General features: G+C 38.3%; 2 protein-coding genes across 2 annotated transcripts; one reads left to right on the top strand and one right to left on the bottom strand.

Annotated features, from left to right (window-relative positions):
• Window positions 1–2,218: 2,218 nt before the first annotated feature.
• On the top strand, window positions 2,219–5,539 carry LOC101477844 (myelin-associated glycoprotein). The gene is made up of 7 exons (XM_024799906.2): window positions 2,219–2,300; window positions 2,450–2,525; window positions 2,634–3,017; window positions 4,097–4,402; window positions 4,496–4,756; window positions 4,827–4,908; window positions 5,019–5,539. Exons 2-7 carry the CDS (start codon window positions 2,450–2,452, stop codon window positions 5,062–5,064), a joined length of 1,155 nt encoding a protein of 384 aa, XP_024655674.1. The 5' UTR covers window positions 2,219–2,300; the 3' UTR covers window positions 5,065–5,539.
• A 1,369-nt stretch (window positions 5,540–6,908) lies between these two features.
• On the bottom strand, window positions 6,909–24,218 carry LOC112435540 (uncharacterized). The gene is made up of 13 exons (XM_076888059.1): window positions 24,130–24,218; window positions 23,400–23,543; window positions 22,206–22,368; window positions 21,926–22,118; window positions 17,922–17,966; window positions 13,432–13,476; window positions 12,650–12,727; window positions 11,934–11,978; window positions 10,965–11,018; window positions 8,797–10,786; window positions 8,615–8,680; window positions 7,816–8,166; window positions 6,909–7,320 (listed from the first exon to the last, which is right to left on the bottom strand). The coding sequence occupies exons 1-13, from the start codon at window positions 24,170–24,172 to the stop codon at window positions 7,106–7,108; spliced, it is 3,432 nt and encodes a 1,143-aa protein (XP_076744174.1). The 5' UTR covers window positions 24,173–24,218; the 3' UTR covers window positions 6,909–7,105.
• Window positions 24,219–25,291: the final 1,073 nt, after the last annotated feature.

The raw sequence follows: 25,291 nt of genomic DNA, 5'->3' as shown, positions 1-25,291 counted from the left end.
ATATTGACTTTCAAGCTCCTTAGAATTGTACAAAGTCTGTTTTTGCCTTATATACTCTATTTCTATGCATATATGCATAAAGCCTTGCTTCATGCCTACAGCTGAAATACTTATCATGTGTAAAAACTATATATCAGGGCATCCACACCATGCTGAGTGCAATTTCTCTGCAGGGCATTTGGGTTCCTGCTCTAAATAGAAAAGGGTTGATTGCACTTGCACACACATGTGTTGACAGGAAATCTTATATATTTATATATTAGGTTAAATTCACATAAAACAAACAGAATGTTAAAAGGAGAACAACATTACAGCAAGAAACACACAATGCGTGTGCTGCAAGTTCGTCCTGAGAATCCCACAGTCATGGCATGACAACTAAAATGTGTGTCAAACAGTACCACTTCCTTTGTGCTTAACCCTGCAGGGTTTAATGGTTTGTTTGAGCTTGATGAAATTGCAGATATGAAAAAGTGAGATTTCATTTTGTGGCCATCTGAGCCACAGTGAGATGAAGCTTGTATACTACACTGCCAATATGTCGTTTCATGCAGCAGATTCAATTTTACAGTTAATGAAGTTTTATCATCTTAAATATTATGGACAAAATTTCATGGCTTGCTATTGCGATGAAAAAAGAAAACTCTGCAAACACGACTGACTTTTTTGACACACAGACAAGTAAACATTTGATCATCTTCAAAACAATACTAATTAATAAGGTGGTACACATAGAAAAATGCTTAAAAGAAAATATGATTTCAAAAACATTTATTCAATAAATCTATAAAAAGCTGCAATGCTGTGAAGAAAAGTGTACCCATGATGTCAGAAGCTCTCATTTCCTTAGCAGTAATAAGTGTTGCACAAGTTCCCAACAGTCTTTGACATCAGCTTCCTTAAATTTATAACTACCGTCTTACACAGGAACTGATTGTGAACTCAAAGTTAAGTTCAAGGCTGCAGCCTGCACACTGCCTGAGCAGCATAACTACAGCAACAACACAATTTGCACCCACAGCTGCTGTTCAAGACACACATGTGTTATTCTTGACTCTAAACTTTCCTTTGACAGACAAATCTGTTCTGTTGTTGAAGATAGCTAAAGATAGGGAAAAGTCCAAAACTTTATTGCATCTGGATAACTGTAACTCCCAAGTCTCCTCCAATCTCTTTTGACATCGTTGGAGATAGTTTGAAATTCAGCAGCAACACTGTCAATTGACTCCAAAAAAATATAAATACCATTCCAGCCCTGGCCTCACTGCTCTCCATTTTAGAAGTCAGTTTAAGATTGTATTTAGTGTTTCTAAGGCTCTTGATGGTCAGGACCCATCTGCATAGCACCAGTCTCATTCATTTGCATTCTTTACATGTCCTGGGGTCACGCCTCAAACTAAAAGATATCAGAGCTTATGCAGTCACTGCTCCACATTTGTGGGATCAGCTGCAAGTTGATTTTGAAGTCTAGGCACAGAAATCCACCTTTATTCTCCAGCCCACAGAGAAAGGGCATGTGTGTATTAGTATCCTAGATTCCTACAGTTTTAAAAAATAATTTGGTGTTGTTGCTCCAAACAAGGCCTCACCATTTATTTTTACACAGACTTTCATAATGAGACACTAAAAAACATTCTTTAATGAGATGAAATGGATCTTCATCTCAGGGCATGCGTGATGTAGACTGACCAATCAGGCTAACATGTAGCTGCAAAAACTGTGCATCTTTGGAACTGATTTTAAAGAAGAAACATAAATAAATGACTAAAAACACGAGTTGACATATTGCAAGATATTTCTAGCACTTGTAGCTGTGCTCTTATCAGAACAACGCAGAAACTGACTGTGGTGACACAGTGACTGTATGACAAACAATGAAAACCACGAGGACAGGAAGATGAAATTGTCTGGTTAGCTAATAATGCACTGGTTGCTTATGTTGGTGTGCAGCTTAAACAAAGTTGTTGTTTTTTTAAATGTATGTATTGTGCCCTACATAAAGAAGGCACAGCTTATAAGACTGCTTTGTGATTTTTTGATTGCTTTAATGCAGAATTACATTCTTTCAGGTCATCATACTGAGTCCCAAAATGGGTTTTTATTTTACAAAGGGAAATTCGTTCTTTCATTATTTCCCTTTGGCAGCTGAAATCCCAAAGTTGCTACACATTTGCAGAAATATTACAAGACCTTATTGTTTCTCTTTTTGATAGGTGGAGTGTGTATAAGTGCGTGTATGATACTTTTACTTCTTATCATTTTAAGCCAAAAAAGAGATCCTTGTTGGTTTGACTTTCAGGGTAAGTAGATTTTACACATTATCATATTATATGTGACAATGATATTCATCCTGTGGATAAATATAAATGCCTGAATATATCACTATGTATAAAATATGTAAATCTAGGAATTTGTCGACCTGTTGACTGAGTTGTGTTTGCAACGTCAGATGATGAGTGTCATGGCAGCACTGTGTGTGAACATGTTGAGAACCAACATGTTACTGAGTATCTTCATTCTTTCAGGTGAGTTGTTTTTATTTCAGAGACATTACTCCAACATTTGAACATCTGCATGCATGCTAATATTTTCCACATTATTTTAATCTAGACACTAAATTCCTAAATTCACAGGCGCTCTGGCTGCTTGTCCTGAGGATTCAGCTTTACTCGTCACTACACCAGAGCAGATGGAAGCACTGAGTGGATCTTGTCTCCAAATCCCATGTAACTTTAGAGCTAAACCAGAAAAGGCTTTTAATGGGAGAAGAGCAGTTGCTGGAGTGTGGATTAAAAGTGACAGTAGACTTTTAATAGATCCAAACAATGTGATCTACAACAGTAGTGGAGCAGTTAGCATCTATCCAATGAGAATTACTGGGAACCTGAGTCAGAGAGACTGCACCACTCTGTTTTCTGATTTATCCACCAAGTACACAGACACATACTTCTTCAGAGTAGAGAGTGAACCATTCAAGGCGACAGCTTACTGTGATCATCTTCAAATTACAGTTAGAGGTAAGAGAGTTTATAATAAATAACAAATTATATTATTTATATTGTTATAGAAAACTTTAAATCATCATCATAAATCACAGGGCTGAAAGTTAGAGTAGAGAGAGGGAAAATGCTGTGCTGGAGTCATAACCAAGAAAAGAACTAGATATAAATGTGGAAATTCAGAACATATGTCTATTTATTTAGATGACACCACCTCGACTTCACAAAGAGTGTTTGTGTTTGTTGTACCCTGTCCCAATGTGCGTGATTGGCTGGAAAGAAATATGATCCACATTTTACAGCCCTAAAATGAGCCCAGAAATGTTATAATCATCAAATCTCAGTTGTATAAAAGAGGTTGCAGTTTAAAAGTAATAACTGTGGTGGTGTGACTGTATTCCAGCGTCAACAACTGACAGCAGAAATGTACTCGTGTGTTTCAGCACAGAACTTTCTCCAGAGCATGTGAGGTGCAATAATGAAGCTCGATTATATATTTAAGAGTAGATTTAATATGAAATGCAAAACTCTGTCATCTGGGACCAATCGGATTACTTTAGTGTGCCTAAATTGTTTTCACAGGGACTGAGCACAAGTACTTATTTGCTTCAATTCTAGGCGTATAAGATGTATCAATGCAGATGGCGTTCCTCATTGATAGGTTTGTATTTTCAAAAAATCCACAGGAAAATGAAGGTGGTTTGAGTACTTGAGTAAAACGTAGTTTTTGTCAGCACAATAACATCATCACTGCTGAAGATCCAATCACAAAGATTTACAGGGTGAGTTGAAAGAGTGGCGTGAACTGAACCACCATCACTGAGTAGCTTTAAAGTATTTTTCCTCAAATTTATCAGAATTGGTTTATTTTTCCACTGAGCACAATGCTATTTTTTGAGACATTATTGTTCCCAAGTATGTATTATTATTAAATAATGTAATGAGATTACACCTCTATGCCAATGAGTCCTCAAAGCGCAAAGCTTAAAAACTACACACTTGTAAGTACACAACTGTATTTGAATGGTTATCAGCCTTGTGTACTAAAATCCAAATAATACCTGTATTAATTTGATGTGTCTCTTGTGAAACCACAGATTCTCCTTGGAGGCCCAATATTACAATCTCAGGTGATCTGAAGGAGAAGGAGTCTGTCACTATAACCTGCTCAGCTCTCACTCCCTGTCCACACTCCCCTCCTCAACTCACCTGGAATCTCCAACAAGACTCTCACAACAAAATAGAGGAAAACACAGATGGAAGCTTTACAACTAAAATTCAGCAGAACATCACTCTGTCAGACACACATGATGGAAAGAAGATCAGCTGCTCTGCCAGATATCCTGTGAACCAAGGAAAAGACACCAAGACAGCAGAGACAGAAGAAACTCTCAATGTTTCATGTAGGACTTGAAGGCCTTATCTTTTAGAGAAAACCTTAATAAAGAGCCTCTTCTCTCTTTGTGCACCTTTATTCACTCCAAAATCTCTTCCAGATCCTCCCAGGCTGATCAGTCCCACTGGTCCTGTATCAGTGGGCAGCATGGTGACTCTAACCTGTTCCTGCCAGGCAAACCCTCCTGTTGACAGCTATGTCTGGTTCATGACCAGTGGTGATAAACTGGAGATGATCAAAGCTGACACAAAGGTTTACAGCTTTGAGGTGACCAAACTCGATCGAGACAAATTGTTTTACTGCAGCTGCGGGAATCATCTGGACATCCAGATATCAGCAGGCAGTCAGCTGCTGTTTGAAGGTAAACACAGGAATTGCATTTGTGAGGAGTCATTTTCCATCAAGGAGTTGACTGTGCTGTCGCATTGCAGGTGATGAACACTGGGGGAAAATGACTGTAATGAAGACTGTGGGAATCATAATACTTGTCAGCACACTGGTCATCTTTGAGTGGTGAGGCATTTCAAATGTATTTACATGAGTTACAGCATTAATTATAATGTAACCAAAATCAAATGAGAAGCTTTCCTCCTTTCTAACTTGTTTCCACCTTTTTCTTTCAGCTGGTTTAGATCGAGACGTCCCAACAAAGCAGAGGCAGAAAGATAAGCAGAGCTTATAGTCTAACAACTAAAGTGTCTGCAAGTCTCATGAGGAAGTATAACCTAAGGAAGTAAAAACTTAAAACATCCCTGCATTTACTGCCACGGTTAGCAAGAAACGAAAACTTGTACAAGTTTCTAAAATTCTCTGTTGTTTTAATGGTAGTACAGAAGAAAGGTGTAAATACTAGTGTCCTCACCAAAGAAAGCCAAATAGACTGAATGTATCCATAAATTAATGAGATGTTATTGTGATGAGTGATGTTTGGAGTTAAGACAAAAGGAAACTGCTACTGTTACTTTTTTGTAACTTTCTGTTGGATCACCTAACGAAACCTGAGCTAGCTGTATTTTAATGAGTGTTGGACATTTTTATTTCAAGTGTTGGAAATAAAAAAATAAAAAAAGTTTTTTTTGTAAAGATCCTCATTTGTTGCCCTTTAACAGTACTGTGCAAAAGTCTGAAACTTCCCCTCTTATCTTTATATTTTGCTACCAATGAGCTAGCCAATAGTTCTCCAGACTTCCCTAATGTCTTGCAAAGTTTTTTTTTTTTTTTTTTTTTTGGGTCCTCTCACTTTCAGTCTACTTGCATCCAACCATCAGGCAACATGACAAACAACTAATTTCAAACTTTTCAACAAGGTGATTTTCAAAAAACTGTTATTCTATGGCCATGATACAAAAAGCTATTAGGTGAAAATCTACTTTGATGAGTCTAATATTTAGAATACATTTTGGTTTATAGATAACATAAGATAAACCTTTATTAGTTCCAAAAGTAGGAAATTTACTTGGTCATGGCAGAAAGTGGACAGTATAAAGTTAAGAGCAGCAAAAATTAAGAAAAAAAACAAAAAATCAAATCAATTTAAATGAAATTTAAAAAAAAACAAAAACTTTGTCACAGGCAGTGGAAAATAAAATGTTCAAATGTACAGTCTAAAGAATGTACCATGTAAAATGGAATATAAATATGGACATCTGTATTTTAAGAATATAAATGTATGTATGGAAACTTAAAGTAAGACTAAATGTAGACTTGGCCAAGTTGTACACATGTACACAGCGAGCGTATGTGTGTGTATATATACACAGAGTGGATGTGTAAATAAAACGAGAACATTGTAGACACACACACACACACACACACACACACATACGTGTTTTCATGATATATCAGTACCTATGACAAAAATGTGACAAATGGGAACGTGCCTTTCTGAAGGTCCTAGAGGCATGGGAATCACAAAAAATTTGACCCATGCTTCCAGGAACACGCCCATCTGTTGAGATTTTGGCTAGGGTTAAATTTTGGTCAAACCTGAATTTACTGCTACTTATGAGGACACTGTCAGGTTTATGTGACTTATGAGTACCATAAGGTCACACACACTGATATTTCATGTTTAGGTGAATTGTGAAGCCCATGGATACACACATAATTTTCAAGTATACATGACTTATAAGGACCAGGTAAGGGTAGGGTCTGTATTTTCAGCTTGGCTCCTTTTGAGATTACAATATAATAGGCATGGATGCACAATAGTAATGCTCACCAGTCGGGTAACTTCTGACAGAAATATCAGACATTCATGTGTTAATACAACACAGTAAATCTGAGCTGTATAGAGACTTAAAAAGAGACATAGCTCAAAAATGTGGTCAGTCTACTTTTTAAGTCTTAATATTGTATTGCATTAATTTTGCAGTGAATGTTTATGTGAATAAAAACATGGAACATTTTCTGCCTTTCTTATTTTTTAATTACAAAATGCACCCATAATAAACAGATTTATGGGTATAAACAATGCAATGCAGAGACCTGTAATACTGAAATAACTGAGTGACCTGCAATACTGAAATAACTGAGAGTAACAAACTATCTCCCTTGAGTATTAACTTATGATGGCAAAAACCAGGAGAAAGGACTGAGTAACTTAGTCATTACTAACCCAACAGACAAAGTCAAAAATTAAAAAAAAATAAAAATGAAAATCAAGTTAATTTTAACTGATGCAGCATTCCTGAACCTGCATTTTGTAATTTTATTTATTCATCTTTCTTTTCAATGCTACGATCCTGTTGTGGATGTAATACTTTATGGCAACCCAGTCTCTGCCTTTCAGAGCTGCCGGCTCTGCTTGGATGCAGGAGTCACATTCCTTTTTGCCAGGTACTTTGCAGCTTGTTATGAAATGAAGTAAGTGCCGCTCAACAGCCTTTACTTCATCATCTGTCCACTTGCACCTTGCCTTCCCAGCTGTCATAAATGGAAACAAAAAAATATATATCTTAATGCGAATGTAAGATAAGAGAGAAAATATTCTAGTTTCTAATGTGAATACAAAATGTTCTTAAACCTTGCTTTCTACTGGAGCACTTTAAAGGAGCAATAAGCACAATTCATCATACTTAGGTTGAAGGAATTAAAAATGGCTATGTGAATAATTAGAGGTGTAATTTCATCTGGAGTACAGCATGAAGTCACAATCCCTCTCTCTGTGTTGATCTCCAGCCATAGACTTTGGTTTGGTTTACAGGCAGTGCAAAACAGCACACCTAGCAGTGAAAAGATATTGCTTAATGCTCCTTCAAGGATGCTTGGGATGAACCATTTGAAGTGCTGTGTTCTGCTGGGAATCAAAGAAGATGAAACGGATTATGATAAAAGCTCTTAATAGTGTCATGCCTGAAAAGAATAAACATGTCCATTGATAACAAGTATATTCACTTAAAACATTTTGTATATGGGTACCTTTACCCTTTCCTGGTGCAGTGTTGCTGATGTTTTTGCTGTCCAGGGTGGTTGAGGCAGAAGCGCCCTCCATATTGTCCAGGGTGGTTGAGGCAGAAGCGCCCTCCATGTTGTCCAGGGTGGTTGAGGCAGATGCGCCCTCCATATTGTCCAGGGTGGTTGAGGCAGAAGCGCCCTCCATATTGTCCAGGGTGGTTGAGGCAGAAGCGCCCTCCATATTGTCCAGGGTGGTTGAGGCAGAAGCGCCCTCCATATTGTCCAGGGTGGTTGAGGCAGAAGCGCCCTCCATATTGTCCAGGGAAGCTGAGTAAAGTGTGTGGCTTTGGTTCCCAGAATTCTTGGTCCTTGAGCCTTTGAAAAGTAACAGTGAAATATGAGAATTAATGCATTTTTTGTTTGCATTGTAGGCAAAGTCAGCATTGGGCAGTGTGTAATTTTACATTTGATATGAATATTTTACATGTGAACATAATCTACTAATAATACTCATCAATACTCAGGCATCTCCCTAGAAACACATTACTTGCATGCACTACCTCTCAACTTGTGTGCCTAATCTCACAGAAGTGGACCTCCTAATCCTTATATTTAATATTTGCCTTTGTATTGCTTATTTATGCATTTTGCCAGACTTCAATGTATCCAGATCTTTTAGTACCATATTAATGAATGGTGTCTACCATTCTGTCTAATTTATATACTGCTGTCCCTTAAGCCCATCTAACATGACATGAACCTATTAACTGTCTCCAGTCTCATAACTTAAAGATATTATCACACACTGGGCAAGTCAAGATACCTTTGTGTTGTTGAGGGTCAGTGATGGTTTCTCCACTGGAATCATCATCACTTGTAACTGCTTCATCTTGTTGGGGAAAAATAATCAAGACAAAATATTTATATTAGAATCTGCTGAACATTCACAAATGTTATATTCAAAGATAACTATGTTTCAAAAAAAAAGAAAGAAAAAGAATTCACCATCAGGATTGATCACGATGTCATCCAGCCCTTTCCCCTGCAGGTCAGACAGTTTTCCTTTCTCCATTGCAATCAACAGTTTGCTGACTTTTGCAAGCTGCAGGGTACTCTCTGGAAGCCGGTAGAATTCTCGATGGACACGGATGTCGTGTCCGAGAAAGGTGGCAAGTTGATCCATTTCATTTTCTTTTAGATTTAGTACTGTGGACAAAGTGGCAACTTGTTTCCGCAATCTTGTTGAGGTAAGGGCCTCTGGGTACTTTGCACCACATTTATTTGCATACTTGCGAAAGCAGTCAGAGCCTCTGTAATGGGAAAGGACACCTGGGCGTGCAAACAAGTACACATTCTCTGTGTGGACTTGACACTCACTTCTGGCTTTTGCGAGGAGCTCCATTGCAGTGATCATGTCAGGTGTGAGAAGCACAGGTACCATTCTTGATCTTTTACCACGAATCTCAACTCTGTCAAAGTGCTTTGCAAGTTTCCTTTCAAACTCAGTTAGGCCGATCATAATGTCAGGATTCAACTCTGTGCGATTCCGGGATGTAAAAACCTGGAGCTCCATTTTTGAAACTTCTCCTTGCCTTTTTCTGTTAAATAGCACTACCTGCGTCAAAGTCACTTGAGCAAGATTTCCGAAGGTTGTGCTGTTGGGTTTTTCCTCAAGGTCCTTCATGTACATTGCGGACTTGGTAGCAAGAAACGTATGCAGCAGTGACACATCCTGTGTAAATGGCAAAATCTGTGGTTTATTCCATTTGGCTTGTTGAAGTGTGCCCAATGCAGCAGCTGAAATGGACTCTGACCACTTTTTTTCATACAGAGTGGCAAACTGCTTGGCTGACTCTGCAACATCATAGCGATTTGCAATGATGGCTTTACACTGCACAATGCTTGCAACTTTAGCCAAACTGTGTCCCAATTTCAAAGCCAAGGATGGGGTTTTATATGAGTTGCTCTCCTGCTCATAACCAGCAACAGCTCTGACTGCTTGTATGACATGGGGAAAGTTAGTAGGCATAACAAGGTCTTCTGTGCTCTTCAAAGGTGTCATAGCTCTGGCGGTTATCAATAACCTTGCGATCTCTCTCATTTTTTGGCGTATGTAATCATTCCTTTTCTCATTTGGTTTTCTGCCATTGTACAGTGACTCACCAAGGCTAAGAATGTCTCTTTCACTCGTTACTACAAAGGAAATGTCATCCTGATTCATTTCACAAGCAATCTTCCATACAGCTTCATGAACTTGATCAGGTTTCGGTAATTGCAGATGCATCCGTCTTTGCCCAGAGGGAGCTTCCTCATTAAACCTCTGAGGGCACCTTCTCACATGCCTCCAAAGGCAATTTCTTGCATATAGTCCTTGACAAAATTTACAATGACGGTAGTCCTCAGATCCTGTTGCAGTAGTGGGTCTTCGACAAGCAACCATTTCTCCAGCACCAGAAGTTGCCACAGTAGCATTATGGTTAAAGTTTCCCCTCTTCTTAATAGAGCGCAACAAATCTCTTCTTTTGCAGGATCTTTTATCATAACTGAAGGCGCTTGCAACTTCCGGCACATTACCGTGGGCAGATTCAAGGTGTCTTGCCAATTTAGCAATGGCCTTTTTACAATATAGACAGTATTGCTTCTTGTTGTACTTGCTTTGTCTTTCCGTGTTTGGCAAAGGTAGGACTTTTATGGAGCTGTTTTTAGGTGATGTGACCCCTGATGAATCAAAACTGCGGCTTGTTACCGAAGTACTGTGACTGCTACTTCTCAGTGACAAATTAAATGTTGTAGGTTTCTCTGAACTGGTGATCTTCCCACTGTGTCCTGAAGCCGTCTCCAATGCCATGTCATTTAACGTATTTTGGGGAACCACAGATTCTGTGATTTTCATGTCCACACTATGGAGACTTGTGTCAGAGGAACTGCCACATGAATCTGGGAAATAGTCTTTATCTTCATAATCCGTACAATCTGAGAATTCATCAGTAGAGATCTGAACGAAAATGGAGAAAAAGCATCTTTGTATTTATTAATAGCTAGAATGTCATTCCCCCTCCAGTAGCAGAACATTCTGCAATCCATGACTTGATGAAAATGCATTCATGTAGTAAATATGCATAATTACATAGCATAAACAATTTGAATGAAGAAGAAAAAGGCAGCTGGCTTACCTGCTCTGAGGTAGCTGTCTGGTGAAAGGTGAGAACTCGAGATTTTTGTCTGGCCTTACATGAAACGTAACAAATTCAATGTTTGTAATTATAATTCATTTGAAAACTAACTCAAAATTATTATGCAATTCAGTATACTGTAAAAAACATTGCTAGTAGGTTAAGAAATGAAAAACAATGCATTGTAACTTAATAGTGAGAATGATTTAACATACATATCACACACTTTGTGTCATGTCATTTTGACATAAAATCTTGGGTGAAAATTAATTTGTGAACCCTGTCAATCATTAATTATATTTGCTGAGATGAAAGGCTGCATTGAGTTCACATATATGTCACAGATACATTAGTGAACATTATTGACAGAAGGATCTGACTTCCTTATGCCAGATTCTATAGAAACTTAACACAGTACAGTTCTGCTACCCAACAATATGAGGACAGTGTAACACACACACACTAGAGTTGTTGGTCCAACCATATGAGGACGTATTCTGAAACACACTCATGTTCTTCACAGCTTGAAACAATATGAGGACATGACGACTGAACACATGTAGAGTTCATGTTCCTGACTTCTAACTTGTCCTGCTGTTGTCAATAAAAGCTCTAAACCCAACACTGATGTAAAGCCATCTATTTCCCCAGAAATCCAATCATGTAAACTGATCAGCTTCAGGTTAAATGGACAAAAACATGTGTAAAAGGACAAAAATATTAAATTTAATTGGAATAAAGACCAAATTGATGCTTTAAAGGGAAAGTTTGGACTAACAACTGGTATAGCCAATTTCCTTCTCCTAATGCTAATGTTGATTTTGGGAAACTTTCACTCAAACTGATTGTTTTAATACAATCAAAGTGCATTTCATTTATGCACTAGGCCCAACTGACTCATATACTTGATTCCAAATACAAAAATTTATGCGTAACCTGTTGGAGGAATGAAGTGGATTTGTCACTCACTTCTTGGTCTGTAGGAGGTTGGGACAGGGTCTCAACACTTGGTGTCTGCAACAAAAGACAACAATATAATGTCAGAAACATTCTGTACTACAAATGCTGACTAGCTCATTAACTACAGATCATACTTGTTTCAGTGAACATTATTACAGAAGGATCTGACTTCCTTATGCCAGATTCTATAGAAACTTAACACAGTACAGTTCTGCTACCCAACAATATGAGGACAGTGTAACACACACACACTAGAGTTGTTGGTCCAACCATATGAGGACGTATTCTGAAACACACTCATGTTCTTCACAGCTTGAAACAATATGAGGACATGACGACTGAACACATGTAGAGTTCATGTTCCTGACTTCCAACTTGTCCTGCTGTTGTCAATAAAAGCTCTAAACCCAACACTGATGTAAAGCCATCTATTTCCCCAGAAATCCAATCATGTAAACTGATCAGCTTCAGGTTAAATGGACAAAAACATGTGTAAAAGGACAAAAATATTAAATTTAATTGGAATAAAGACCAAATTGATGCTTTAAAGGGAAAGTTTGGACTAACAACTGGTATAGCCAATTTCCTTCTCCTAATGCTAATGTTGATTTTGGGAAACTTTCACTCAAACTGATTGTTTTAATACAATCAAAGTGCATTTCATTTATGCACTAGGCCCAACTGACTCATATACTTGATTCCAAATACAAAAATTTATGCGTAACCTGTTGGAGGAATGAAGTGGATTTGTCACTCACTTCTTGGTCTGTAGGAGGTTGGGACAGGGTCTCAACACTTGGTGTCTGCAACAAAAGACAACAATATAATGTCAGAAACATTCTGTACTACAAATGCTGACTAGCTCATTAACTACAGATCATACTTGTTTCAGTGAACATTATTACAGAAGGATCTGACTTCCTTATGCCAGATTCTATAGAAACTTAACACAGTACAGTTCTGCTACCCAACAATATGAGGACAGTGTAACACACACACACTAGAGTTGTTGGTCCAACCATATGAGGACGTATTCTGAAACACACTCATGTTCTTCACAGCTTGAAACAATATGAGGACATGACGACTGAACACATGTAGAGTTCATGTTCCTGACTTCCAACTTGTCCTGCTGTTGTCAATAAAAGCTCTAAACCCAACACTGATGTAAAGCCATCTATTTCCCCAGAAATCCAATCATGTAAACTGATCAGCTTCAGGTTAAATGGACAAAAACATGCGTAAAAGGACAAAAATATTAAATTTAATTGGAATAAAGACCAAATTGATGCTTTAAAGGGAAAGTTTGGACTAACAACTGGTATAGCCAATTTCCTTCTCCTAATGCTAATGTTGATTTTGGGAAACTTTCACTCAAACTGATTGTTTTAATACAATCAAAGTGCATTTCATTTATGCACTAGGCCCAACTGACTCATATACTTGATTCCAAATACAAAAATTTATGCGTAACCTGTTGGAGGAATGAAGTGGATTTGTCACTCACTTCTTGGTCTGTAGGAGGTTGGGACAGGGTCTCAACACTTGGTGTCTGCAACAAAAGACAACAATATAATGTCAGAAACATTCTGTACTACAAATGCTGACTAGCTCATTAACTACAGATCATACTTGTTTCAGTGAACATTATTACAGAAGGATCTGACTTCCTTATGCCAGATTCTATAGAAACTTAACACAGTACAGTTCTGCTACCCAACAATATGAGGACAGTGTAACACACACACTAGAGTTGTTGGTCCAACCATATGAGGACGTATTCTGAAACACACTCATGTTCTTCACAGCTTGAAACAATATGAGGACATGACGACTGAACACATGTAGAGTTCATGTTCCTGACTTCTAACTTGTCCTGCTGTTGTCAATAAAAGCTCTAAACCCAACACTGATGTAAAGCCATCTATTTCCCCAGAAATCCAATCATGTAAACTGATCAGCTTCAGGTTAAATGGACAAAAACATGTGTAAAAGGACAAAAATATTAAATTTAATTGGAATAAAGACCAAATTGATGCTTTAAAGGGAAAGTTTGGACTAACAACTGGTATAGCCAATTTCCTTCTCCTAATGCTAATGTTGATTTTGGGAAACTTTCACTCAAACTGATTGTTTTAATACAATCAAAGTGCATTTCATTTATGCACTAGGCCCAACTGACTCATATACTTGATTCCAAATACAAAAATTTATGCGTAACCTGTTGGAGGAATGAAGTGGATTTGTCACTCACTTCTTGGTCTGTAGGAGGTTGGGACAGGGTCTCAACACTTGGTGTCTGCAACAAAAGACAACAATATAATGTCAGAAACATTCTGTACTACAAATGCTGACTAGCTCATTAACTACAGATCATACTTGTTTCAGTGAACATTATTACAGAAGGATCTGACTTCCTTATGCCAGATTCTATAGAAACTTAACACAGTACAGTTCTGCTACCCAACAATATGAGGACAGTGTAACACACACACACTAGAGTTGTTGGTCCAACCATATGAGGACGTATTCTGAAACACACTCATGTTCTTCACAGCTTGAAACAATATGAGGACATGACGACTGAACACATGTAGAGTTCATGTTCCTGACTTCCAACTTGTCCTGCTGTTGTCAATAAAAGCTCTAAACCCAACACTGATGTAAAGCCATCTATTTCCCCAGAAATCCAATCATGTAAACTGATCAGCTTCAGGTTAAATGGACAAAAACATGCGTAAAAGGACAAAAATATTAAATTTAATTGGAATAAAGACCAAATTGATGCTTTAAAGGGAAAGTTTGGACTAACAACTGGTATAGCCAATTTCCTTCTCCTAATGCTAATGTTGATTTTGGGAAACTTTCACTCAAACTGATTGTTTTAATACAATCAAAGTGCATTTCATTTATGCACTAGGCCCAACTGACTCATATACTTGATTCCAAATACAAAAATTTATGCGTAACCTGTTGGAGGAATGAAGTGGATTTGTCACTCACTTCTTGGTCTGTAGGAGGTTGGGACAGGGTCTCAACACTTGGTGTCTGCAACAAAAGACAACAATATAATGTCAGAAACATTCTGTACTACAAATGCTGACTAGCTCATTAACTACAGATCATACTTGTTTTAGTGAACATTATTACAGAAGGATCTGACTTCCTTATGCCAGATTCTATAGAAACTTAACACAGTACAGTTCTGCTACCCAACAATATGAGGACAGTGTAACACACACACACTAGAGTTGTTGGTCCAACCATATGAGGACGTATTCTGAAACACACTCATGTTCTTCACAGCTTGAAACAATATGAGGACATGACGACTGAACACATGTAGAGTTCATGTTCCTGACTTCCAACTTGTCCTGCTGTTGTCAATAAAAGCTCTAAACCCAACACTGATGTAAAGCCATCTATTTCCCCAGAAATCCAATCATGTAAACTGATCAGCTTCAGGTTAAATGGACAAAAACATGTGTAAAAGGACAAAAATATTAAATTTAATTGGAATAAAGACCAAATTGATGCTTTAAAGGGAAAGTTTGGACTAACAACTGGTATAGCCAATTTCCTTCTCCTAATGCTAATGTTGATTTTGGGAAACTTTCACTCAAACTGATTGTTTTAATACAATCAAAGTGCATTTCATTTATGCACTAGGCCCAACTGACTCATATACTTGATTCCAAATACAAAAATTTATGCGTAACCTGTTGGAGGAATGAAGTGGATTTGTCACTCACTTCTTGGTCTGTAGGAGGTTGGGACAGGGTCTCAACACTTGGTGTCTGCAACAAAAGACAACAATATAATGTCAGAAACATTCTGTACTACAAATGCTGACTAGCTCATTAACTACAGATCATACTTGTTTCAGTGAACATTATTACAGAAGGATCTGACTTCCTTATGCCAGATTCTATAGAAACTTAACACAGTACAGTTCTGCTACCCAACAATATGAGGACAGTGTAACACACACACACTAGAGTTGTTGGTCCAACCATATGAGGACGTATTCTGAAACACACTCATGTTCTTCACAGCTTGAAACAATATGAGGACATGACGACTGAACACATGTAGAGTTCATGTTCCTGACTTCCAACTTGTCCTGCTGTTGTCAATAAAAGCTCTAAACCCAACACTGATGTAAAGCCATCTATTTCCCCAGAAATCCAATCATGTAAACTGATCAGCTTCAGGTTAAATGGACAAAAACATGCGTAAAAGGACAAAAATATTAAATTTAATTGGAATAAAGACCAAATTGATGCTTTAAAGGGAAAGTTTGGACTAACAACTGGTATAGCCAATTTCCTTCTCCTAATGCTAATGTTGATTTTGGGAAACTTTCACTCAAACTGATTGTTTTAATACAATCAAAGTGCATTTCATTTATGCACTAGGCCCAACTGACTCATATACTTGATTCCAAATACAAAAATTTATGCGTAACCTGTTGGAGGAATGAAGTGGATTTGTCACTCACTTCTTGGTCTGTAGGAGGTTGGGACAGGGTCTCAACACTTGGTGTCTGCAACAAAAGACAACAATATAATGTCAGAAACATTCTGTACTACAAATGCTGACTAGCTCATTAACTACAGATCATACTTGTTTCAGTGAACATTATTACAGAAGGATCTGACTTCCTTATGCCAGATTCTATAGAAACTTAACACAGTACAGTTCTGCTACCCAACAATATGAGGACAGTGTAACACACACACTAGAGTTGTTGGTCCAACCATATGAGGACGTATTCTGAAACACACTCATGTTCTTCACAGCTTGAAACAATATGAGGACATGACGACTGAACACATGTAGAGTTCATGTTCCTGACTTCTAACTTGTCCTGCTGTTGTCAATAAAAGCTCTAAACCCAACACTGATGTAAAGCCATCTATTTCCCCAGAAATCCAATCATGTAAACTGATCAGCTTCAGGTTAAATGGACAAAAACATGTGTAAAAGGACAAAAATATTAAATTTAATTGGAATAAAGACCAAATTGATGCTTTAAAGGGAAAGTTTGGACTAACAACTGGTATAGCCAATTTCCTTCTCCTAATGCCAATGTTGATTTTGGGAAACTTTCACTCAAACTGATTGTTTTAATACAATCAAAGTGCATTTCATTTATGCACTAGGCCCAACTGACTCATATACTTGATTCCAAATACAAAAATTTATGCGTAACCTGTTGGAGGAATGAAGTGGATTTGTCACTCACTTCTTGGTCTGTAGGAGGTTGGGACAGGGTCTCAACACTTGGTGTCTGCAACAAAAGACAACAATATAATGTCAGAAACATTCTGTACTACAAATGCTGACTAGCTCATTAACTACAGATCATACTTGTTTCAGTGAACATTATTACAGAAGGATCTGACTTCCTTATGCCAGATTCTATAGAAACTTAACACAGTACAGTTCTGCTACCCAACAATATGAGGACAGTGTAACACACACACACTAGAGTTGTTGGTCCAACCATATGAGGACGTATTCTGAAACACACTCATGTTCTTCACAGCTTGAAACAATATGAGGACATGACGACTGAACACATGTAGAGTTCATGTTCCTGACTTCTAACTTGTCCTGCTGTTGTCAATAAAAGCTCTAAACCCAACACTGATGTAAAGCCATCTATTTCCCCAGAAATCCAATCATGTAAACTGATCAGCTTCAGGTTAAATGGACAAAAACATGTGTAAAAGGACAAAAATATTAAATTTAATTGGAATAAAGACCAAATTGATGCTTTAAAGGGAAAGTTTGGACTAACAACTGGTATAGCCAATTTCCTTCTCCTAATGCTAATGTTGATTTTGGGAAACTTTCACTCAAACTGATTGTTTTAATACAATCAAAGTGCATTTCATTTATGCACTAGGCCCAACTGACTCATATACTTGATTCCAAATACAAAAATTTATGCGTAACCTGTTGGAGGAATGAAGTGGATTTGTCACTCACTTCTTGGTCTGTAGGAGGTTGGGACAGGGTCTCAACACTTGGTGTCTGCAACAAAAGACAACAATATAATGTCAGAAACATTCTGTACTACAAATGCTGACTAGCTCATTAACTACAGATCATACTTGTTTCAGTGAACATTATTACAGAAGGATCTGACTTCCTTATGCCAGATTCTATAGAAACTTAACACAGTACAGTTCTGCTACCCAACAATATGAGGACAGTGTAACACACACACTAGAGTTGTTGGTCCAACCATATGAGGACGTATTCTGAAACACACTCATGTTCTTCACAGCTTGAAACAATATGAGGACATGACGACTGAACACATGTAGAGTTCATGTTCCTGACTTCCAACTTGTCCTGCTGTTGTCAATAAAAGCTCTAAACCCAACACTGATGTAAAGCCATCTATTTCCCCAGAAATCCAATCATGTAAACTGATCAGCTTCAGGTTAAATGGACAAAAACATGTGTAAAAGGACAAAAATATTAAATTTAATTGGAATAAAGACCAAATTGATGCTTTAAAGGGAAAGTTTGGACTAACAACTGGTATAGCCAATTTCCTTCTCCTAATGCTAATGTTGATTTTGGGAAACTTTCACTCAAACTGATTGTTTTAATACAATCAAAGTGCATTTCATTTATGCACTAGGCCCAACTGACTCATATACTTGATTCCAAATACAAAAATTTATGCGTAACCTGTTGGAGGAATGAAGTGGATTTGTCACTCACTTCTTGGTCTGTAGGAGGTTGGGACAGGGTCTCAACACTTGGTGTCTGCAACAAAAGACAACAATATAATGTCAGAAACATTCTGTACTACAAATGCTGACTAGCTCATTAACTACAGATCATACTTGTTTCAGTGAACATTATTACAGAAGGATCTGACTTCCTTATGCCAGATTCTATAGAAACTTAACACAGTACAGTTCTGCTACCCAACAATATGAGGACAGTGTAACACACACACTAGAGTTGTTGGTCCAACCATATGAGGACGTATTCTGAAACACACTCATGTTCTTCACAGCTTGAAACAATATGAGGACATGACGACTGAACACATGTAGAGTTCATGTTCCTGACTTCCAACTTGTCCTGCTGTTGTCAATAAAAGCTCTAAACCCAACACTGATGTAAAGCCATCTATTTCCCCAGAAATCCAATCATGTAAACTGATCAGCTTCAGGTTAAATGGACAAAAACATGTGTAAAAGGACAAAAATATTAAATTTAATTGGAATAAAGACCAAATTGATGCTTTAAAACCCTCGCAGGGTTTAAGTCAAAATAGGGACCCTTTGGATTTTTGATTCTCAATATATCAATCATTTTAAAGACTAGTTGCATGAAACTTGGCCATGAGGTGCATTTTAGGATTATTTTTAAAATTCAATGATCCCCTCTATGGTGTGGTATATAGCAAAGGAGATTCACATAAGTGTTACCTCCTGTGTTCCTCGTACCATTTTGGGTCCCATTGACTCCCATTATAATCACATATTTTCGATATACTGTAATCCTGACATGTGATGATGCCTTTCTCGTGAATACCTAATGGATCTAAGCCTCAGCCTTCAAAATAAAGGAAAAATAGGTTTTGGATCAAATGAGCAAAATATTAGGTACAGCACCACCATAGACATTTTCAGTGGTTTTGAATGCAGGACATGGTTAACTTACTATGCAAAATACATGACAATAAAACAGCTCACCACCATAAAATAGTCTTGATGTAGTGGAACTGATATAACAGAGTGGTGTGAATGTGATTGAGAATATATTTATACTGTGTGTCGGTCGCAAACAAAACAGCCTATAGAGCCGCCTTCTTGAAGTGAACAACGGCAGCCTGCTCCGTTTTTTGTTTTTTTTCCCTTCTCTGAACCTCTGTCAGTGTTATGTTGCTCCACTTTGCACACACTGGCTCTGAGCAAGTGAGTGGAGGGGTGCAAAAGCAGCCACGTGTTTGCAGAGCAGAGGGGGGAGGGGTGCAAAAACAGCCACCTGTTTGCAGAGCAGAGGGGGAGGGGCAGTTGTTACTCTCTCAGTGGCAAGTCAGCAGAGCTGGGGGAGAGAGACAGAGAGAGATCCTTTTCTATCTTCTTGGATTCAAGTGCACATTTGAAGTCTGTGAGAATAGTTTGCAGCCTTGTCTTGCGAGTCATTTCTGCACAGACGCCACGAAATGCACAGACGCGCGCACGGACAACACAAAGCGCACGGTCAATTTCGGGGAGGCTCTTGCTGAGAAAGAGCAGCAGTGCTCATCGTGCAAACAGCACATTATTATCGTAACTGCTGCAAAGATATATATATTCTGAAACACACTCATGTTCTTCACAGCTTGAAACAATATGAGGACATGACGACTGAACACATGTAGAGTTCATGTTCCTGACTTCTAACTTGTCCTGCTGTTGGCAATAAAAGCTCTAAACCCAACACTGATGTAAAGCCATCTATTTCCCCAGAAATCCAATCATGTAAACTGATCAGCTTCAGGTTAAATGGACAAAAACATGTGTAAAAGGACAAAAATATTAAATTTAATTGGAATAAAGACCAAATTGATGCTTTAAAACCCTCGCAGGGTTTAAGTCAAAATAGGGACCCTTTGGATTTTTGATTCTCAATATATCAATCATTTTAAAGACTAGTTGCATGAAACTTGGCCATGAGGTGCATTTTAGGATTATTTTTAAAATTCAATGATCCCCTCTATGGTGTGGTATATAGCAAAGGAGATTCACATAAGTGTTACCTCCTGTGTTCCTCGTACCATTTTGGGTCCCATTGACTCCCATTATAATCACATATTTTCGATATACTGTAATCCTGACATGTGATGATGCCTTTCTCGTGAATACCTAATGGATCTAAGCCTCAGCCTTCAAAATAAAGGAAAAATAGGTTTTGGATCAAATGAGCAAAATATTAGGTACAGCACCACCATAGACATTTTCAGTGGTTTTGAATGCAGGACATGGTTATCTTACTATGCAAAATACATGACAATAAAACAGCTCACCACCATAAAATAGTCTTGATGTAGTGGAACTGATATAACAGAGTGGTGTGAATGTGATTGAGAATATATTTATACTGTGTGTCGGTCGCAAACAAAACAGCCTATAGAGCCGCCTTCTTGAAGTGAACAACGGCAGCCTGCTCCGTTTTTTGTTTTTTTTCCCTTCTCTGAACCTCTGTCAGTGTTATGTTGCTCCACTTTGCACACACTGGCTCTGAGCAAGTGAGTGGAGGGGTGCAAAAGCAGCCACGTGTTTGCAGAGCAGAGGGGGGAGGGGTGCAAAAACAGCCACCTGTTTGCAGAGCAGAGGGGGGAGGGGCAGTTGTTACTCTCTCAGTGGCAAGTCAGCAGAGCTGGGGGAGAGACAGAGAGAGATCCTTTTCTATCTTCTTGGATTCAAGTGCACATTTGAAGTCTGTGAGAATAGTTTGCAGCCTTGTCTTGCGAGTCATTTCTGCACAGACGCCACGAAATGCACAGACGCGCGCACGGACAACACAAAGCGCACGGTCAATTTCGGGGAGGCTCTTGCTGAGAAAGAGCAGCAGTGCTCATCGTGCAAACAGCACATTATTATCGTAACTGCTGCAAAGATATATATATTCTGAAACACACTCATGTTCTTCACAGCTTGAAACAATATGAGGACATGACGACTGAACACATGTAGAGTTCATGTTCCTGACTTCTAACTTGTCCTGCTGTTGGCAATAAAAGCTCTAAACCCAACACTGATGTAAAGCCATCTATTTCCCCAGAAATCCAATCATGTAAACTGATCAGCTTCAGGTTAAATGGACAAAAACATGTGTAAAAGGACAAAAATATCAAATTTTGTCAATAAAACCCTGCACTGATCTACTCTGGTCTTCATAACTAGAATAATATCTATCTTTTCATCTACTAATATTTAACATTCCCTGTACTGCACAATCTATGAAGAGGATTTACTTACCAGAGCTCGCCATGGCCACATAGATTCTCCATAGTCATAGGTGATTTCACTCTCCGCTTGGATATTTTCAATAGCAAACAAGCAGAGATGAGGTTTATCCTGGACTGCCAGCTGTTTCATCTTGCAGTTTGGGTACTTGTGGTCATCATTAACCAGCCGGCCAAGTGAGTCGTCTTCACGGGAGGCATCAATGCTAAAAGTGAAGAAAAGAACATATGTTTTGTTCACTAAAAACATAATGTTGTAAAGAACAACTGATATTGTATATGCCTTTACTTACCACCATGTGCTATTTTTCCATTTAAAATCAAATAGGAAAGCAGTTTGCTTTTCTGTGTACTTTTTCTGCCGCTTGTCCCGTTCATGTTCTGAGATAAGCTCCCCACGGTACTCGACCACAAAGGATCCCTTTTCAATTGGTTCAGAGGCAAATACACCACGTCCTAATACAAGATGTTCAATAAGTAGCGTTAAGTAATACAATCCAAATCAGGTTTACTGCAGCTGATCAGCCACTGACAAAACATATGCAGAACAAACAATCACAAAATGTTTTAATTGTGAGGGGAACATCTAGATCAGGGGTGCCCAATCCCGGTCCTCGAGAGCTACTGTCCTGCAGCTTTTAGATGCATCCTTGTTCCACACAGCTCTCGAGGACCGGGATTGGGCACCCCTGATCTAGATGCTTACGTTCAGGGCTGCAACAAATGAGTTGATACAATAAATAAATGCTAATAATAAAAAAAACAATTATTAAAATAGTTGGCAACAAATTTCAAATACATGAAAATATAAAACATTTTTTAATCTAGATGATAGATAGATAGCTAGCTAGCTTTGGGAGGTTCCCTCAGGGAAACTGAAGCAATTGTTATATATTTGTCACGGTCCGGGGCAGCGGCCGTGTGGAGAGTGGAAGGAGGACCCAAAACGCAGCACTTATTCAGGTGTGAGGGTGATTTATTGATAATATCAAACACAAAGTGGAGATGGCAAACAGAACTAAGGACGAAACTAAACTGGGATAAACTACACAGAGGAGTGGGAAACCTGAACATGAAGGGAGAACAGCAGGGAGAGCACGCAGAGGATTACACCAGGTATGAACACAGACGACGCGACGAGGAACAGAGGCAAACACACACTATAAATACACAGAGAGACACTGGGAAGTCACACACAGGTGGGAGACACAGCTGGACCTGATTAACCTGATGAGACAGGGGAACACTAACACCAGGGACCAACAGAGGGAGCACAAACCCAGAACCCAGTGTCTAAAATCCCAAACACAAACCATCCCAAAACAGCCATGAATAATAATGAAAGTAATAACAATAAAGAACATAAACACAAAGTCACCGAGTCATGGTCGCAGGGCCATGACAATATTATTAAATATTATAATAAACATTAGTTGCAGCTCTGGTAATATTCATGCAGTAGCCATAAGGAACAACATATAACATACCTTTATAGTCATTGATCCATTGGGCCTTTAAACAAGTCTTGTCACTTCCAGATAAAATAAAGTGAGCAGCCTCTGCTTCAGGACGAAGTCTGAGTCTTCTTTTTGACATGTTCTTCACTCTCAATCTGCTCAACCTGTACACATCTTCATGAGAAAATGACGAAAAGTCAGCAAGACAAAACCAACCAGTACTTTCTTTACATGGTATTTTAAATAGTATTTTTCTGCCTTAAATCACAATGCATTTGCTAATCAGACTAATATACCAGTGCAAACACTTTGCAAATGTAATGTGACATTAAATTACCTTCACGAATAATTTTAACATGCCAATACACGGACAAATACTGTAAACTGTGCACTTTACTACCATTACTGAAACACTAATGTCATTGATTTGTGCTAAACAGGAAAACATTAATATTATCATTTAAATCCCAGAAAACATATCTTGAAATAAAATGCGTGTTGCAGTAGCCTACACTTAAAAAGAGCTTAGACTGACTGTCTCTGCAGTTGCAGATGCAGAGAGGGCCGCAGGCCCTTTAACTCCAGTGGAAATTTAAAAACAACTAAATTTAACTTCTAATATCTGTTGCTGAAGATAAAGCTAAAGTATATTTATTACCATTTATCATCATGCACCATTTTAACTTTATTCAAATCGATTGTGTGTTGTTTCCATTCCATTTAGCTAACATTAATTAGCTTGTTAAACATACAACTTTACCTCGAAGCGTGCGTGAAATCATGGATATCAAAGGTAAATACATACGTCAAGATAAATCTCTCCTGAGTGCTGAAGGTCCCGGATGTGCCGTTCACGCAGAGCTCCGGCGAGTTTGTATCTTGCCGTGACCAGCAGCTCTTTGGTTGAGGCTTTCGAACAATCAGATGCATCTTTACTCACTTGTTGACCAATCAGAGACGTCGTTCTATGCTCCACTGACGAAATGCTGCATCCTCTCACCAGCCACGGTCTCTCCTCGTCCATTTAACAACAAAAACACAGCAACACGTGCTGGATTTGAGGTAGGAACACTTGAGAACTGTCACAATGTTTTGCAAACTGCTGTTACAGTTAATTTCGTTCCGTTAATTTGTTTGGTTCCTATTCTTAAGTAACACTTAATACACATGTGGTTAGCTTGCTGGTCTAGTTTAAGTTAGCATGGGCATGCTGTTCACTGAGAGTAAGGCCAAAATTGTCCTGATATTGTCAGTGTGTTATCATAAACATGCAGCACCCCTAGACCCCCAAGTTAAAATACAGATAATAGATAAGCAATTTAAGAAAATAAGTATAATGTATATAATAAATGATTTTACTGTCACTTTCCTGGGTCTGTTGACCCAGCGTTTTAAGTTTTAGTTTGTTTGGATGTCGATGTTTGTTTATAAGTTCTTTAGGTTTGCTAAGTTCATTTGTTTATTAGATTACCCTTGTGATGTCTGTTTTATTGGGAAAGTCCTTGTCCTATATGCAATGAGTCTAGTTTTGTTTCCCCTTGTCCCAGCTGTTCCTCATCCCCTCATTATCTCTCTGTGTACTTAAAGTGGCTTGCAAAAGTATTCGTCCCTCTTTTCCACATTTTGTCACATTACTGCCACAAACACAAATTGTCATGGTCCTGGGTCGGTGACCTAGCGCTTTTAGTTTATTATCATTTTCTAGTTTATTATTATTATGATGATGATTATTATTATTGTTTGAGTTCTATGTCTTATATTTGGTCTGCCTCTGAGTCTGTGTCTCTGTCTATGGTGTCACCCCGTATGTTTGTGAATCTGTCTGTTTAGTTCTGTGTCTTGTTTGGTTCCCCGTGTCTGAGTTTCCTGTTTTATTGTGAAGGTCTCTGTCTGATGTGAGTGTGTTCACTTTACGTTTCCCC

The sequence above is a fragment of the Maylandia zebra genome, linkage group LG9 (assembly GCF_041146795.1).
Source record: "Maylandia zebra isolate NMK-2024a linkage group LG9, Mzebra_GT3a, whole genome shotgun sequence".
NCBI classification, from domain to species: domain Eukaryota; kingdom Metazoa; phylum Chordata; class Actinopteri; order Cichliformes; family Cichlidae; genus Maylandia; species Maylandia zebra.
This window is presented reverse-complemented; position numbering and strand designations above follow the sequence as displayed.

Coding starts and splice junctions, on each gene's coding strand:
- LOC112435540 (XM_076888059.1), bottom strand. CDS start 24,172: ATGTATTTACCTTTGATATCCATGATTTCACGCACGCTTCGAG. Junction 10,787..10,964: donor AGACAGCTACCTCAGAGCAG/GTAAGCCAGCTG, acceptor ATTTTCGTTCAG/ATCTCTACTGATGAATTCTC. Junction 7,321..7,815: donor TGCACCAGGAAAGGGTAAAG/GTACCCATATAC, acceptor CATTTATGACAG/CTGGGAAGGCAAGGTGCAAG.
- LOC101477844 (XM_024799906.2), top strand. CDS start 2,450: ATGATGAGTGTCATGGCAGCACTGTGTGTGAACATGTTGAGAACCAAC. Junction 2,526..2,633: donor GAGTATCTTCATTCTTTCAG/GTGAGTTGTTTT, acceptor CTAAATTCACAG/GCGCTCTGGCTGCTTGTCCT. Junction 4,757..4,826: donor CAGTCAGCTGCTGTTTGAAG/GTAAACACAGGA, acceptor GTCGCATTGCAG/GTGATGAACACTGGGGGAAA.